Source organism: Chenopodium quinoa, unplaced genomic scaffold (genome assembly GCF_001683475.1).
Source record: "Chenopodium quinoa cultivar QQ74 unplaced genomic scaffold, ASM168347v1, whole genome shotgun sequence".
Taxonomy (NCBI): Eukaryota; Viridiplantae; Streptophyta; class Magnoliopsida; order Caryophyllales; family Amaranthaceae; genus Chenopodium; species Chenopodium quinoa.
In genome coordinates this window covers 3,031,915-3,048,285 of record NW_018744895.1, presented here as the reverse complement: position 1 = coordinate 3,048,285, position 16,371 = coordinate 3,031,915, and the positions used below count along the sequence as shown (strand labels likewise).

At 36.3% G+C, this 16,371-nt stretch overlaps 1 protein-coding gene across 5 annotated transcripts; it reads left to right on the top strand.

Annotated features, from left to right (window-relative positions):
• Positions 1-9,911: 9,911 nt before the first annotated feature.
• On the top strand, positions 9,912-15,724 carry LOC110706062 (interferon-induced, double-stranded RNA-activated protein kinase-like). Of its 5 annotated transcripts, XR_002508230.1 has the most exons (7): positions 9,912-10,368; positions 10,738-10,793; positions 11,007-11,233; positions 11,323-11,656; positions 11,738-12,045; positions 14,195-14,274; positions 15,297-15,724. XR_002508230.1 is itself a non-coding variant. In XM_021883972.1 (6 exons), the coding sequence occupies exons 3-5, from the start codon at positions 11,509-11,511 to the stop codon at positions 14,213-14,215; spliced, it is 477 nt and encodes a 158-aa protein (XP_021739664.1). In that variant the 5' UTR covers positions 9,912-10,368; positions 11,007-11,233; positions 11,323-11,508; the 3' UTR covers positions 14,216-14,274; positions 15,297-15,724. The 5 variants fall into 5 exon arrangements, 4 of the variants coding, with proteins under 4 accessions (XP_021739664.1, XP_021739663.1, XP_021739662.1 ...); XM_021883972.1 differs by lacking the exon at positions 10,738-10,793; XM_021883971.1 differs by having other exon boundaries at positions 10,738-11,233.
• The last annotated feature ends 647 nt before the right edge of the window (positions 15,725-16,371 follow it).

Below are 16,371 nucleotides of genomic sequence, written 5' to 3'. Positions count from 1 at the left end.
ATTTCTAGGTTACGAATGTAGGGTTTCGTAGTGACCCGACACTACGCGGAAGGAAACCCACCAAGACCCGCCCCTTAATTAAAGCAATTAAACAAGCATAATAAACTTAATCAAATAAGATTAAGGACAAGAATTATACCTTTGACGCGTGCTTCGCTCCTAAAGAGCTCTTACTTCAAAATCCCGAAAAGACGAGATCTCCGAAGGATCGTACCCTCGACCAGACCCGAGTGTCCTAAGTCTTGAAGGTTAGTCAAGACCCGGACAAAATAACTATGAGTTTTACGAATCAAAGGTTTACTCTTTTCTTAGAGTTGCCTTTTTAATTCCACTCAAGGTTGTTTCGAATCCCAATACCAAGCTTGGTATTTATAGGGAAATGATCCCTTGATTCTCATTCCCCAACCAATGTGGAAGAATTTTTTATTTGCTAATTAATTTATTTCTAAAATAAATCAATAAATAAATGCAATCACAATTCGACAAGTGTCAAAGAGAGAGAGAGTATTAGGTGAGGACCATGGAGAGGTGGGGGGACCAATGCCTTGCTCCCCAAGGCTTTCCCAAAGCCTTGGTCCCCACTCTCCTCATAAACCGCCTCATCCTAGGCTGCTGCCCAGCTGCCAGCTAGCGTGCCAGCCGGCTGTGCCAGCTAGCCCAGCATGCTAGCACAAGCCGAGAAGCATCGCTGATGCTTGCTGGTGCGTGCTGGCGCTGGTGCTGGCTGGTGCGTGCTGGCGCTGGCGCTGGTGCGTACTGGCGCTGGTGCTGGCATCCCACGCATCATCGCTGCTCGCAAGGCCCAGCATGCGTGCTGCTAGCGAGCCACGCATGCTGGCCTCTCGCCACGCCTGCTGGCCTCTCGCCACGCACCGCACTTCCACATCATGCGCAGCACGCATCTCTCTCGCACACAATGCCTAGCATGCGTGCTGCTAGCAAGCCACGCATGCTTGTCTTGACGTTGCTTGCTAGCTTGCCAGCCCCTCGCACACACTCTCGCACAGCCACACACAACCAGCATATTCCTTTTACTGCATATTCCTTCCTATCCAATTTATTGATGCATCTAACAACCACGCCAAATCCACCGCTCCCGATTTTCTGAATTTCATCAAATTCAGTCAGGAGTCTAGATTCTAACCCCTTTGATCCAGTTTCGGACTTTCTAATTGATTTTCCGGATTTAGGACAAAATATCATCATCTCCTGTTCACAAATTAATCCTTTCTATCAAATAATAATAATACTGTATAATAATAAAAGCATAAAATAAGAGGAAAACAAACAAGAATCAATAATCCAGACTCTTAACAGGCCAATATTAAAGCAGCAACAATCAACAAAACAGCCGATACAATTCGCAGAAATTGAACATCAACAATTCAAACCGAAGTAAATTCAGAAAAATCGATAATCAACCTTAATTCTTCAGCAATAATATTAACAATCTCCCGCTTGCAAATCTTGTTATAATACTGATCAATCCGAATAAGAAAGAAAGCAGCAACAATCAACAAATCAGCCGATATACTTCGAAATCACTATAGAATCTAATAATTGAAGGTAATTTGAAATTTTAAATGAAACATGTTTATAAACAAAATTGATTTTAAATCGTGAAGAAAATTGAATTATCAAGTAGAACAACAAATCCAAAGGAACCATTGCACCACAAACTAACTTGCAACAACTGAAATTTCCTCTCATTGTAGTACCGATATTATCAGAAAAATATAAAATCCTCACGCAATTATATTGTAATACTTCCGAATGAAGAGAATATCAAAATAAGGAATTAATTGCTTCTGAAATTCAAAAAGTGGGGAAGAGAAATATTATCAAAAAGTGCACCCACAACAAGAAAACAGCTAATTTACGAGGGACAAATTCCGTCGGAAAACATTAAAAATCCGTCGGAAAATCCAGTTTCCGACGGAATTCCGTCGGAACTCACTGTTGGAGACCCCTTTGTAGGAAATTTGGGTAATACCGAGGGATTTTCCGTCGGAAACATCATTACCAAGGGAATTTCCGACGGAATTTAGTTTCTCGGAACCTTAGTTTGACCAGAATTGGAAGTCCGTCGCAAGCTTCCGACGAATTGGAATCCCTCGGAATTTTCCCCTTTTCCGACGGAAATTTCCGTCGGAAGGCCCCACGTTTCCGAGGGAAAATTCCGTCGGAAAAAGGGAAAGTTACGAGGGATAATTTCCGTCGGAAGGTCCCCTTTTCCAAGGGAAAACTATTCCGTCGGAAGGTAACCTGTTCCGAGGGATTTAATTTCCGTTGGAAGCTCAAATTTTCCGAGGGATTAGAATTCCGTCGGAACTTTTCTTTCTTGGTATGAGATAAATTTCTATATTTGGCTATATATTTTCCTCCGGGACAAACCTGAATTTCCTGCTTCGTATATTATATTACTCATTAAATAATTTGTGCAAATATATATATATATATATATATATATATATATATATATATATTAATTCCAATATTTACAATAAACACTAAGTTAATGGGCTATACAATAGCGCGAGAGCCCTGGCCAGCTCCACCAAACCCCGGGTCGTCATCCCTGGGATCTCGAAATGGAGGTCGCACGTTGGAACATGGGTCATTGGCGTAACGACCCGTCATACTTTCTTCCAGCCTCTTCTCCATTTCTTCCATTTGGGCTTGTAGTTGGGCTTGAACTTGGGAGTCAAAGGGGTACATGCCTTGAAATGCCAAAAAAATACAACTCCCTAAGGTTTGGGACGCATTTTGGAGCCAAATTGAGCTAACTATGGCCTATATGACCTATTCCTTGCCCATTTTCTATGTTTTTGACCAAATGAACAATTTCTCTAAACATCTCTATTACAGGTAGTCTAAGGGGTACATGCCTTGAAATACCAAAAAAATACAACTCCCTAAGGTTTGGGACGCATTTTGGAGCCAAATTGAGCCAACTATGGCCTATATGACCTATTCCTTGCCCATTTTCTATGTTTTTGACCAAATGAACTATTTCATTTTCTAAACATGCATATTTTAGGTATTATAAGGGGTACAGGCCGTGAAATAAAAAAAAACTACAAGTCCCTAAGGTTTGGGACGCATTTTGAGCCAAATTGAGCCAACTATGGCCTATATGACGTATTCCATGCCCATTTTCTATGTTTTTGACCAAATGAACTATTTCATTCACTAAACATACATATATTAGGTATTATAAGGGGTACAGGCCGTGAAATCACAAAAAACTACAAGTCCCTAAGGTTTGGGACGCAATTTGAGCCAAATTGAGCCAACTATGGCCTATATGACCTATTCCTTGCCCATTTTCTATGTTTTTGACCAAATGAACTATTTATTTCTCTAAACATGCATATTTTAGGTATTATAATGGGTACAGGCCGTGAAATCACAAAAAACTACAAGTCCCTAAGGTTTGGGACGCATTTTGGAGCAAAATTGAGCCAACTATGGCCTATATGACCTATTCCTTGCCCATTTTCTATGTTTTTGACCAAATTAACTATTTCTTTCTCTAAACATGCATATTTTAGGTATTATAAGGGGTAAAGGCCGTGAAATAACAAAAAACTACAAGTCCCTAAGGTTTGGGACGCATTTTGAGCCAAATTGAGCCAACTATGGCCTATATGACGTATTCCATGCCCATTTTCTATGTTTTTGACCAAATGAACTATTTCATTCACTAAACATACATATATTAGGTATTATAAGGGGTAAAGTCCGTGAAATCACAAAAAACTACAAGTCCCTAAGGTTTGGGACGCAATTTGAGCCAAATTGAGCCAACTATGGCCTATATGACCTATTCCTTGCCCATTTTCTATGTTTTTGACCAAATGAACTATTTCTTTCTCTAAACATGCATATTTTAGGTATTATAAGGGGTACAGGCCGTGAAATCACAAAAAACTACAAGTCCCTAAGGTTTGGGGCGCATTTTGAGCCAAATTGAGCCAATTATGGCCTATATGACCTATTCCTTGCCCATTTTCTATGTTTTTGACCAAATGAACTATTTCTTTCTCTAAACATGCATATTTTAGGTGTTATAAGGGGTACAGGCCGTGAAATCACAAAAAACTACAAGTCCCTAAGGTTTGGGACGCATTTTGAGCCAAATTGAGCCAACTATGGCCTATATGACCTATTCCTTGCCCATTTTCTATTTTTTTGACCAAATGAACTATTAATTTCTCTAAAAATCTCTATTACAGGTAGTCTAAGGGGTACATGTCTTGAAATGCCAAAAAAATACAACTCCCTATGGTTTGGGACGCATTTTGGAGCCAAATTGAGCCAACTATGGCCTATATGACCTATTCCTTGCCCATTTTCTATGTTTTTGACCAAATGAACTATTTCTTTCTCTAAACATTCATATTTTAGGTATTATAAGGGGTTCATGACTTGAAATCACAAAAAACTACAAGTCCCTACGTTTTGGGACGCATTTGGAGCCAAATTGAACCAACTATGAAGTATATGACCTATTCTTAGCCCATTTACTACGTTTTCGACCAAATGACCTATTTCTTTCTCTAAACATGCATATTTTAGGCATTCTAAGGGGTTCATGACTTGAAATCACAAAAAAATACAAGTCCATACGTTTTGGGAGGCATTTGGAGCCAAATTGAACCAACTATGAAGTATATGACCTATTCTTAGCCCATTTACTACGTTTTCGACCAAATGACCTATTTCTTTCTCTAAACATGCATATTTTAGGCATTCTAAGGGGTTCATGACTTGAAATCACAAAAAAATACAAGTCCATACGTTTTGGGACGCATTTCGAGCCAAATTGAACCAACTATGAAGTATATGACCTATTCTTAGCCCATTTACTACATTTTCGACCAAATGACCTATTTCTTTCTCTAAACATGCATATTTTAGGCATTATAAGGGGTTCATGATTTGAAATCACAAAAAAGTACAAGTCCATACGTTTTGGGACGCATTTCGAGCCAAATTGAACCAACTATGAAGTATATGACCTAGTCTTAGCCCATTTACTACGTTTCAACCAAATGACCTATTTATTTCTCTAAACATGCATATTTTAGGCATTCTAAGGGGTTCATGACTTGAATCACAAAAAAATACAAGTCCATACGTTTTGGGACACATTTCGAGCCAAATTGAACTTAATGAACTATTTCTTTATCTACACCTATTCATGAATAATGAACCAAGGAAAAAAGTTTAGGGAATTTGTTACCGCCATCTGCTGAGCTGTGGGGTTTACTGGCACTGTGCCTTTCCCAGGAAATTCCTTGAAGTGTGTCTTCAGAAACAGCTCAGGAGCTGTTGGTAGCTGGCCCTTGTTCTTCGCCGCCTTTGATACAAAAAAAAAAGGAATAATCGTTAACCATGTCAAACCCTTGTTACATTGAAATCACAAATGTCTTGTAATATAAGATATTTTTAAACAAACTTACCATCCTTTTTTCATGTTGGGTAGCTGCCAACGAACCCTGAAAGTGGGTCCCTCAGACGGGATTTTCCATAGAACCGCCCCTTCTGTTCTTCTGGTTCTGTGCCGACCTCTCCTTGTAAGTTGTATCGTTAGCAACAATGTCCATCATCTGCTTGTGGAGCTCCACACTCAACCAACTTGGCCTGGCGCCTTTCATCTTGTGCGTGATGGTGTGGAACATGTCACGCAGGCGTGTGGCTACCCTCCTCCGGAATGTGATCCTCACTAGCTCGTCCATCTGAGGTGCCCATCTGTATTGTGCCTGCAAATGATAAAATACAAAAGTTATACACAAAACTAAATCAATACAATAGCTAAAACATGTATTAACCAAGACCCAAAAATATCATAAGCCGAACAAGTTCCACCAGTGTTCCTTCGTAGCTGGAGGCACTTCGAAGAAGTTCCTCCAAGGGCCTCGGTAGTATCCAGTAATCGTACCGGATACCGCACTCTGAACCTTAGGATCATCGAACCTATCACAAACGGGAAACAACAATGTTAAACAAGTTCGAAATATGTAATATAAAACAAATGTATCTGATCTTCCATATCATGATATTTACTTACCACAGCGTAGTAGGGTCCAAAAACGGGAGCTGTGACTCATCCCGTGGCTCGTCCTCCGACTCATCGCGATGCCCATCATCTACAGGAGTGGATGGGGACGTTTGATCATCAGCCAAATCGGCTGCCTCCGCATCGAACATCTCCTCATCCTGGTCGTCGGTGAACAGGGCGCGGGCGGTCTCTTTCTCTTTCCCCCTTGCCGTTATATGTTACTTAACTCCACACCTTCAATTACATGATACTCCGTACAGTGTAGAGCTTACATTTTAGGAATATGTTTCAATGTTCACCCTTCACTTCCCTCGACCAATAAACTACACTTGTAAATTGTAATAGAGAAATCGAGAATTACATGGACTGAAGGAAATTGGGAATATAACCCTCTCTTTTACAAAGGTCTTCAATTGACAATCTAAATACTACGTATCTAAACTGTAAATAGAGTCTTGATCTGTAATGATACACAATTACTAAGGCTGTTTCAGCTTAATTGCTTCAATGCCCTCCATTATCATTCATGGATTAGGAATATAATGCGACGGGATATTGTTGAGATAGATCTTCAATTATTAGATGAGGGAATACTACCATCAGAGACTTTTTCGAATGAGAAACTTATGGTGTTAAAGTTGACGGGTTTCGATTCCCCTCTTCGAAATCCAATTCATCTACCAAATCTGTTAACTTTCTACACTTCACACACATTAATTTTTCAGATGATTTTTCTTTGAATGATATCTTGATGAGGTTGCCTCGACTTGAAGAATTAATTATTCAGCATTGCAGAGGATTGCAAAATATATGTATTCATTCTTCATCTCTAAAGCGATTAAATCTCGATACATATTCCAGAGGAAATGAAGTTACAATTGTTTCCACACTTGTAGTCTGAAGTTACAATTGTAGGTGCTCCAAGTCTTGAATATCTTTGTATCGAAAGTTTTTTATCAGACTAGAAGTTTGGCAACATGCCCTCACTAGCTGAAGCTAGACTTATCATCCGACACCGTGATTACTTCTGTGTACAATTGTTTAAAATCCTTCAACAAGTTTCTAGCTTGATGACTTTACGATTACAAGTTGATACAATAGAGGTATGAGCTAATATTACTACTTCTTACTTAGAATTTTTCACTGTTTTTCTTTCAATATCTGATGATATTTCTACCTTTGTTTTGCATCTCATCAACTTTAAGGCTACTCTTGGAGGAACTGAGCACGATCAACTGCCCTTGTTTCCACACTTGAACCATTTGATGTAAGTGGCTACCAGTGTTCAATCAAATGCTTAAACTTTTCATGGCGGTATCTTGTGTTATGGATCTTGCAGCGTGCCCCTAATCTCGTCTATCTTGATTACTCGGTAGGACAAGGTCCTCTAGAACTTAATCTCTTCACCCTTGATTACTTATGCAACTGTCCAGAGCCTCCAGTACTTCCAACTTGTTTGCCCAAATGTCCAATACCAACACTTGAAGTTATCAACATCAGCTTCTTTAATTTGGTGAATGCTGATAAGATACTGCTGGAATATCTGTTGAACAATGCCATAAACTTGAAGGTGCTCAAAATCAATTTGAAGGGTAGGGTTAGTGAAACAACAATTGCTGCAATTGGATGGCTATTCAAAGTTCCGAGGGCCTCATCTGTGTGTAAACTAGTAATTTTTCATCTACAATAATGTCTTACTTTTTTGGTAAGAAACTAGCTGGTAATCGAGAGGATTTGCAGATTGTTACCCCTAGAAGCATTTACAAAATGCTGTATGTTAGCCATCTATTTCGCTTCTATTTTTGCTTTGCTGAAAATGTGATGAATTTCTCAATGGTTATAATTTTGCAGTAAAATTATGATGTCGTTGATGATGTTTTTTTGGTATGCTTATGGCCGTGCTGCCATAATGTTAATCTTGTGGTAAACATGATATATTTTTCAACAAGTAATAATCATTCATATCACAATATTGCTACATAAGAAGGTCTAACAGGAGGACCACCAAAATAGCATTGCTGCTATTATTTCATAAAGCAAAAAAAAAATAAAAAATAAAAAATAAAAAAAATAAAATAGAAATCCTGAAATAACTAATTCAAATCCAAACAAGTACAAACTACTACAATGCTTTTCCATTCATTAGGATTTGTTTTCACGTTAACCATATTGCATTTGTTACTTAAGTTGATGACTGTAATTCCTCTAGAAATTCCTTTTGGCTCTACAACAGACAAGTGTCAAGGATTAAGGTCGGTCAATATCCAATTTGCCATCATCTTAGACACTGTTGTTTCCGATAGCACAATAATTGGTGTTCTATTTACTACCATGGGCATCAGGTAATTGAAATCTGAAATCGTATCTAACTTTGTAAATAAGTTTGCAACGGTTGCATTCCCAATTAACCACTCAAAGTATACCTTGAGAGCTATGGGTAGTAACGCATGATCGCTTAAATCTGGTATGTGGAACGATGAAATGTTTCCGCCTTTTGACACTTGGACGATGTTGGTTGATGAAGATCCTATGTTTTGAGGATGTAAGATGAAAGTTAAAAACTCTCTTTTTGGAAGGAACTTAATTTGGATGAAATAGGACACATAAGAACCCCAATTGATTTTGATTTCTTGTTGGGAGATTGAAATGATTCAGGGTGTCGCCGTTTTTTTTAATCTTTTGAGTTCTAATCATGAAGGAATGGATGAGTATCTCATTCAAGATTTTTAATGTCCTGTTGAGAAATGGTGAACTGCATGTCCATGAACCTGTCTCCCCGTGGGATTCGACCTGTATTTGCTAACCACAAGCACCGTTTGAAGCCATAGCTCGCATCCATTGAAGTCCACGGACCACGACAGACTCGAGCGAGCTATAGCTCCTCGTTTGAAGGGACTTTTTACGAAAGTGAGCTAATTTGGCAAAGTATTTACCAAATTGGTCTCGTGGCAAAAGTATTTCCCAAACTAAGCTTTTGGGGTCGGACAACGTTTTACACCCAGTTTTTTTTTAAAAAAAAATTCAAGAAGTTAAACGCTGTCTCGGACAGCGTTTTACTTGTTTGACTTTTGTTGGCCAAACTTCGTATTTCATAATTTATTAAAAAAAAAAACCCCAATACTGTAAAACGCTGCCTGGGGCAGCGTTTATACGTTTAAATGAAACGCTGCCTCAGGCAGCGTTTATTGTACAGAATAAAACGCGGCCTGAGGCAGCGTTTTATTTCTGAACAATAAACTCTGCCTTAGGCAGCGTTTCTTGCGGGGCATTAACCCAGATTCTGGTGCGTTTTTCACATTCTCACAACCGCATTGTACACTCTTTCTCTCACTAAAGCAACTCTCATTCTCACAAACACCGAACCACCGCCGCTGCCACCGCCCAAGTGAAGGGAAGCTGTTGCTCACTCTCTCACTCACTCACTCACTCTCTAAATCCAGGTAAACCCTAAATTCGTAGTATAATTTTACATTGAATAGTTGGTAGTTTTTGTATGTTGTAGCAAAATGTGATGTAAATTGTATTAATTTGTTGCTAATTAGTAATGAAAATGTGATAAATTGTTGATAATTGTTGATGATAATGTAGTACATTATTGAAGAACAATGTAGACGAAATTGTTGATGGTAATGTGATACATAATTGACGAAAATAATGTGGTTTATTTTTGATGAAATTGTTGATGGTTTTATGGTTTATTTTTGTGAAAATAATGATGAAATTGTTGATGGTAATGCCGTACTAGTATGTTGATAGTTGTATGCAGTACTAAGAGTTAATGAAATTGTTGATAGTGAGAATGGACTTGTTTCATTGTTGTCATATTAGCTAAACATGTAGGTTCTTGAAATATGATATAACTTTCCATTATCATATTAGCTCCTCGTTTGAAGCCTATCAGCAACCCGCATGTTTTAACAAATATAAAAATTAAAAAAGTCACTCCACGGCTCCTACGAACCCACGGCTCACTCATTCTCCCTGCAGCCCGCACCTCCGAACCCCACAACCACCACCGACTAATCACCGTCGCCGGCGACCTCTTTTCGCCACCCTTCAATCACTCCATCACCTCCAATTCACCTCTTTTCCCCAATCACACCCTTTGCATAAACCCTAACTTTCTCAATTGAAATAGGGGCTTTTGATTTCATTCACATTGAAGCGCACTAAGAGTTCTCCATTGAAGCGCACTCAGAGTTCTCCATTGAAGCCGCCTCTCAATTTCAGTTTCTTTTTCTTCAATTTTCAATTGATTTCTGCATTTCATCTCTCTTCCATTCTTTCTACCCCGATTCAAGGTCTCAAATATATTTCTCTTCCCCACTTTTTGAATTTCAGAAGCAATTAATTCCTTATTTTGATATTCTCTTCATTCGGAAGTATTACAATATAATTGCGTGAGGATTTTATATTTTTCTTGATAATATCGGTACTACAATGAGAGGAAATTTCAGTTGTTGCAAGTTAGTTTGTGGTGCAATGGTTCCTTTGGATTTGTTGTTCTACTTGATAATTCAATTTTCTTCACGATTTAAAATCAATTTTGTTTAAACATGTTTCATTTAAAATTTCAAATTACCTTCAATTATTAGATTCTATAGTGATTTCGAAGTATATCGGCTGATTTGTTGATTGTTGCTGCTTTCTTTCTTATTCGGATTGATCAGTATTATAACAAGATTTGCAAGCGGGAGATTGTTAATATTATTGCTGAAGAATTAAGGTTGATTATCGATTTTTCTGAATTTACTTCGGTTTGAATTATTGATGTTCAATTTCTGCGAATTGTATCGGCTGTTTTGTTGATTGTTGCTGCTTTAATATTGGCCTGTTAAGAGTCTGGATTATTGATTCTTGTTTGTTTTCCTCTTATTTTATGCTTTTATTATTATACAGTATTATTATTATTTGATAGAAAGGATTAATTTGTGAACAGGAGATGATGATATTTTGTCCTAAATCCGGAAAATCAATTAGAAAGTCCGAAACTGGATCAAAGGGGTTAGAATCTAGACTCCTGACTGAATTTGATGAAATTCGGAAAATCGGGAGCGGTGGATTTGGCGTGGTTGTTAGATGCATCAATAAATTGGATAGGAAGGAATATGCAGTAAAAAAGATAATCCTGGATGCTGGTGAAGCTTGCTATGACATTGTCATAAAGTAATTATTTTCTCAAATAATTTTGTGTATATAATACGAAGTATATTATTTATTATCTCTAATATCTATTTTTTTTAAAACTTGTGCAGTGAGGTTCTCTGTTTAGCAGAGATATCTCACAATAATATTCTGCCTGGATAGAACCCTCAATTGTGGGTTTGTATGAGGATTCTGACGAATCCATTGAAGCTGAAGATGAAGCAGAGGCTCCTTGTTTGTACATCCAATTAGAATTGTGTAATACATCCTTAGACAAGATTCTCAAGGAAAAAAAAATGGAGGTTGAAGAGTTATGGAGTATGTTTAAGCAAATTGTTAGTGGTTTGGACCACATTCACTCAAAAAAGATTAGGCACGGTGATCTCAAACCTTCCAATGTTTTTCTTAAAGGCAATGTGGTCAAAATTGGTGATTTTGGACTAGGTATGTAAGTCAACATGTTGTCTTTTTATACCTGATCTTCAATAGAAGGTTTTTAAGATTTGAATCTGTGATGAATTGCAGCATGTTCCTTAAAAGAAGCTACAAACTTTCCTATTGCAAGAGGCATATACACCGCACCCGAACTGAAATCGCCAGAAAAGCCATTCACTCTATATTCTGATATGTTCAGTTTAGGTATGATTCTGTTAGAAATGTTGGTTGGATTTGAGTTTGGCACAAGCCAAGAAAAATTTGAAGTTCTCGGAGATCCTGAAAAGAGAACTGAATACTTGGTGAAAGCATGTTTGGATGGTTTTAAGGAAGATATAATCAGAAGTCTACTTGAAGAGGATTTTAATGAAAGGCCTGACACTTCAATGATTCTTGAGGTATGTCCTTTGCTGCTATTTTTGAATTGAAAGTTTGTAATTTCATTTCTTAAAGAAGCATTGCACCTCACTGCTACTTAAATACTATCTACAACTTTAAAACATGTGCTGTTGAATTGCTAATGCTTGTTAAAGATGGTTCATGTTTTGCCTCAGCTATAATCTTGTACTCCCTGTAATTTTAGCATGTATGTGTTATAACTTATAAGTGTATAATCAACATCTTTCAATCTGTTTAATTGTTTTAAAATATTTTTTCCAGTGAACCCAAAAGGGAATTATATATGAGGAAAGATAACTTCTGAATAGATGTTGTAATTTATAACATTAAACCATGTTAAGAAGGTAAAAAACAGCAACACAATGAGATGTGGCAGCTATCAAGATAGGGCATCATATTGCTTGTTACCTTCACTTCAACAGAAAAAAAATTGAATGAATTTTTTTCCATTGATGTAGATTATAGATCTATTGTATAATGTTGCTCTCGTTTTGAACAATTGAAGTTAATTTCTCCGTATCACTATCATAATGTATATGACTTGATTTTACCTGAATATATAATTATTTCGAACCAATAAAATGGTGACACAAAGTATGCACATAAATATAGGGTTATACTTTCAACTTCAATTGACTAATGTTGGTAACTCGTTTGATGAATTAGTTATCAAAAATTCAAAATTTAAGTACTCATTAGTTAAGATGATCCATGCATAGTTAGCTAGTGTGAACAAATGGTTGTTTAGTTTCCTTATGTTAATAAAGACAAATATGAACAAATGGCACACAATGCAACCTTGACTAATGTTTGACAATTAAAAATTAAAATTAATCAATGTTCAGTATAAGATTTTAAGGTATGACTTTTGTTTTGCACTCATGTGTCATTCACATACAATGAGAATAATATCCATTGATGTAGAATTTGGAATGCTTCTATATACTTGGAGACTATATGAGCTCTATAAATTTATAGTCCATTTAGTTTTCTTGGTGCGATAGTCTATATAACTGTCAAATATAATTCTAATACTTTAATTTCAACTGAGGGGCATGGCTGTTGAATTTATTGAGCAATAACCATTATATATATAGCAAAACAGAAGTTGTCAATTGTACTCCATATGACAATTTAATAAAATAAAGATAGAGATACAAATTATTTAAGTAAGCAAAAGCATAACATTTGAAATAGGAGAAAACTACGAAGGAAGCTTATATCCCACCAATTACTAGTGCATTGTACAAACAAAATGTCATTGATGTTGTTAGGAGCACATTATCATAGTGAAAGTTCTATCCCTCTTCAATTTATCGTGCTCTGGTCCTTTTCCTTATTATATGCTGGCAATGACTCCCGATTACATTTTAGGAGCACATTATTAATCTTGCAAATAGGAAATGTTATAATGATATTGCGTTGTTTGATTCCTGACAACAAATATGTAAACGAATTATTTTGCATATCTCATATTTGAATTTGTAATAATCTGGTTTCACAAGGGCAGTACAATTTTTATTTTTACTTTTTACTTTGTAATATTTTTGGTTTCTAGTTTGTAGCTAGAGTATTGCAACTGTTCCTTGAATATAGCCTTAACTTGAGTACTTTAATTGTTCCTAGATTTAGGCCTTGCTATCCTAAATTCCTAATGTACTGTATATATAAGGCTTGATGGTAATGAGAAAGAGACCAAGGGGGTTTTCTCTTACAGTTCCCAAGAATTTGGTATGAGATCATGATCAATCTTGATATGGCATGAAGCGGAGTTAAAAAGACTATTTCATGTATAAGGTAGCTAGGCATTTAAAAAAAAAAAGAAAAAGAAAAAAAAAAGAAAACTAAACACATCATAATTTAAAATAGAGGTCTGTTAGGGCTGATCTCAGAGGGCCATTAGCACAGGCACATGAGATGTGGGATGTATCTTTGCTGTAGGGGGCAGCTGCAAAGTATATTACTCTGATATAGGAGATAATGATCCCCTTAATATTACTGTAACTCTTTGAAGAAGATAGAAAAAAATATAGAAAACGAGTGAAGAAGAGAATCGAAAAGAATGAGAGAAGAAAGAAGTGTTTGCATTATATCTTCAATGAATATTCTTACTATTGTTTTAATTTCTAATTTTTAATTGTTTGCCAGCTTTTGAAGGAAGACACCTAGGATGAAATCTTGGTGGTTGTGGATAGATGCAACGTACCTCAGTGATTCTCTCCTTTTTGGTAAGCCATATTGATCCATAATCAAAGTTCAGATTTTAGTTTTTTTAGGCTAATGTATTCTGGGTAAATTGTGTTTGAAATGATAATCCTTATTTAATAAACACTGAGTACATGAATAAAAGGTCTAAACACTCACTAGTCTAACACTAAGTAGGTATTAATCAGCAAAGAACTGTAATGAACTCACTTCAACCATCCAGTTAATTCTCAAATATGCAAGTATAAAAGAAGAGAATAAGGAAGATGATAGCTTTGATGTACTCCTATAAGAAGATTAAATGATAACTACAAGCTACAACGTTGACTGTTGAGAACTTTCGAGAGGTTCTCTGCTCTCCCAAACCAAACTCTAATGACAACTGAATGCCTTTTTACTATGACAACCTAGATTATGTAACCCATCAATCCCAAAGTTGATTCACCAACTCTCGTACTCTGTTTTTGGTCGCACTTGTGCCGTACTCTACTGTCTTTTGTACTCCTGTTGTGTGTCTCCACTAATACCTTGTCCTTAAGGTGGAAAGCTGGAAAACCGTCTTGTATAGCCGTGGCTTCCTCCCATGTAGCTTTGGAAGGTGGTAACCCTTTCCACCTACCTTCAACTTGCTCCCCTTACACGTTTATAGGGCCTAGATTAAAGCTATGAATAAGCATTAAACAAAGCTTTAATCACCTTTAAAAAAAAAGAAACAAAGGTTTAATCACAAGCTAAACAGAGTTTGACGTTCTGGATGATAAAAGATAAAATATTTGAGTCATTGCATTGAGATCCAACAGTGCAATTCCCATGAAAACTGTAATGCCATGATATAATGTTACATTCCGAAGTTGAAATTTTGTGGAAGTTGTTTTGTCTTGTTGATGTAATTGAATTCCTTGAGAATTTGAAAAAGTTAGCCCTCATACAGTAGTGGGCAATTACTTATGAAACTTAAATCCAGATTATATTTGGATCAAGATTGATTTGAATGCCTTTTTTTTTATTGCTGCTCATGTTTGATTTTCTGCTTCTTCAACTGCAGGCATTTGATGATATGGAATGTATAGAGAAGACTAATCACACCATCACAATAGTCGTCATTCTTTAGAACTGTTGTTGGGTGTCATATTGTTTTTGTACCTAAGCTAGATACTTCGCATATAATAGCAATTTGTCTACCTAAGCTAGATACTTCGTATATAATAGCAATTTGTCTACCTAAGCTAGATACTTCGTATATAATAGCAATTTGTCACTATGTTATTTAGCAAGGCCACTGTAGCTCTTCATCACAATATTGCTGGTAAATGACCATATAGCAGCCTTCTCTCCAAAAAGAGAAAGAGAAAGAGGTAATGTGTACAGATATGTGACATTGAAGATTGCAATGTGTGGAATTGTGGATGCTAAATACCTCTTATGAATCTTTCTCTTTGAACTATTTTCAAGGAATGCAAATGTTGATTTACATACTCTTGAGTGGCAATATCTAGCTTTCAGAGTTTTAGTGTAAGGTAAGGAAGAAGATTAAGTTTCTTCGTATTTTACTCTTGAAAATCGAATTATGAACAACTAAGATGATTTGAAACAGCTTTTTTGAGGATGGCAGCTGTATAATCCCATCTTTGTTTTGGTATCACTGGGAGAGGATAACTCAAGGGATTATCACCTTGTATCTGACACAGTGGATCTCTAAGTTAAAACATCGGCATTAATTTTCTAAATTTGATTATGTATGATATACAAGTACTAAATCGCATTGATGACAGTCGTTAACTCAAAAGGTCTAAGCCAAAAAATAAAACTTGCAGACATTATAGTGAAAAGGTATTTATGTCATTCTAAATAGCTTCAATGATAAGTTTGGCTTCAATTTTTATTTGTACACAAAATGAACAAAACAACTTTTTATAATTGATACTCCGTATATTTTTAGTTTTATCTTAAGTAGTTATCCACCCTAAACTATCATTCTAAGCTAAATTAATATAAGAATATGTAATATGTATGATGAAATTGAAAGAAGAATGCTTTCATAGGATATATATATATATATATATATATATATAATATATAATATATATATATATATATATATATATATATATATATTATAT

Bases quoted from the DNA above. Each gene is read 5' to 3' on its own strand.
- LOC110706062 (XM_021883972.1), top strand. From the start codon at position 11,509: ATGGAGGTTGAAGAGTTATGGAGTATGTTTAAGCAAATTGTTAGTGGT. The intron at 11,657-11,737 runs GTATGTAAGTCA...GATGAATTGCAG, and splicing joins AATTGGTGATTTTGGACTAG to CATGTTCCTTAAAAGAAGCT. The intron at 12,046-14,194 runs GTATGTCCTTTG...ATTGTTTGCCAG, and splicing joins ACACTTCAATGATTCTTGAG to CTTTTGAAGGAAGACACCTA.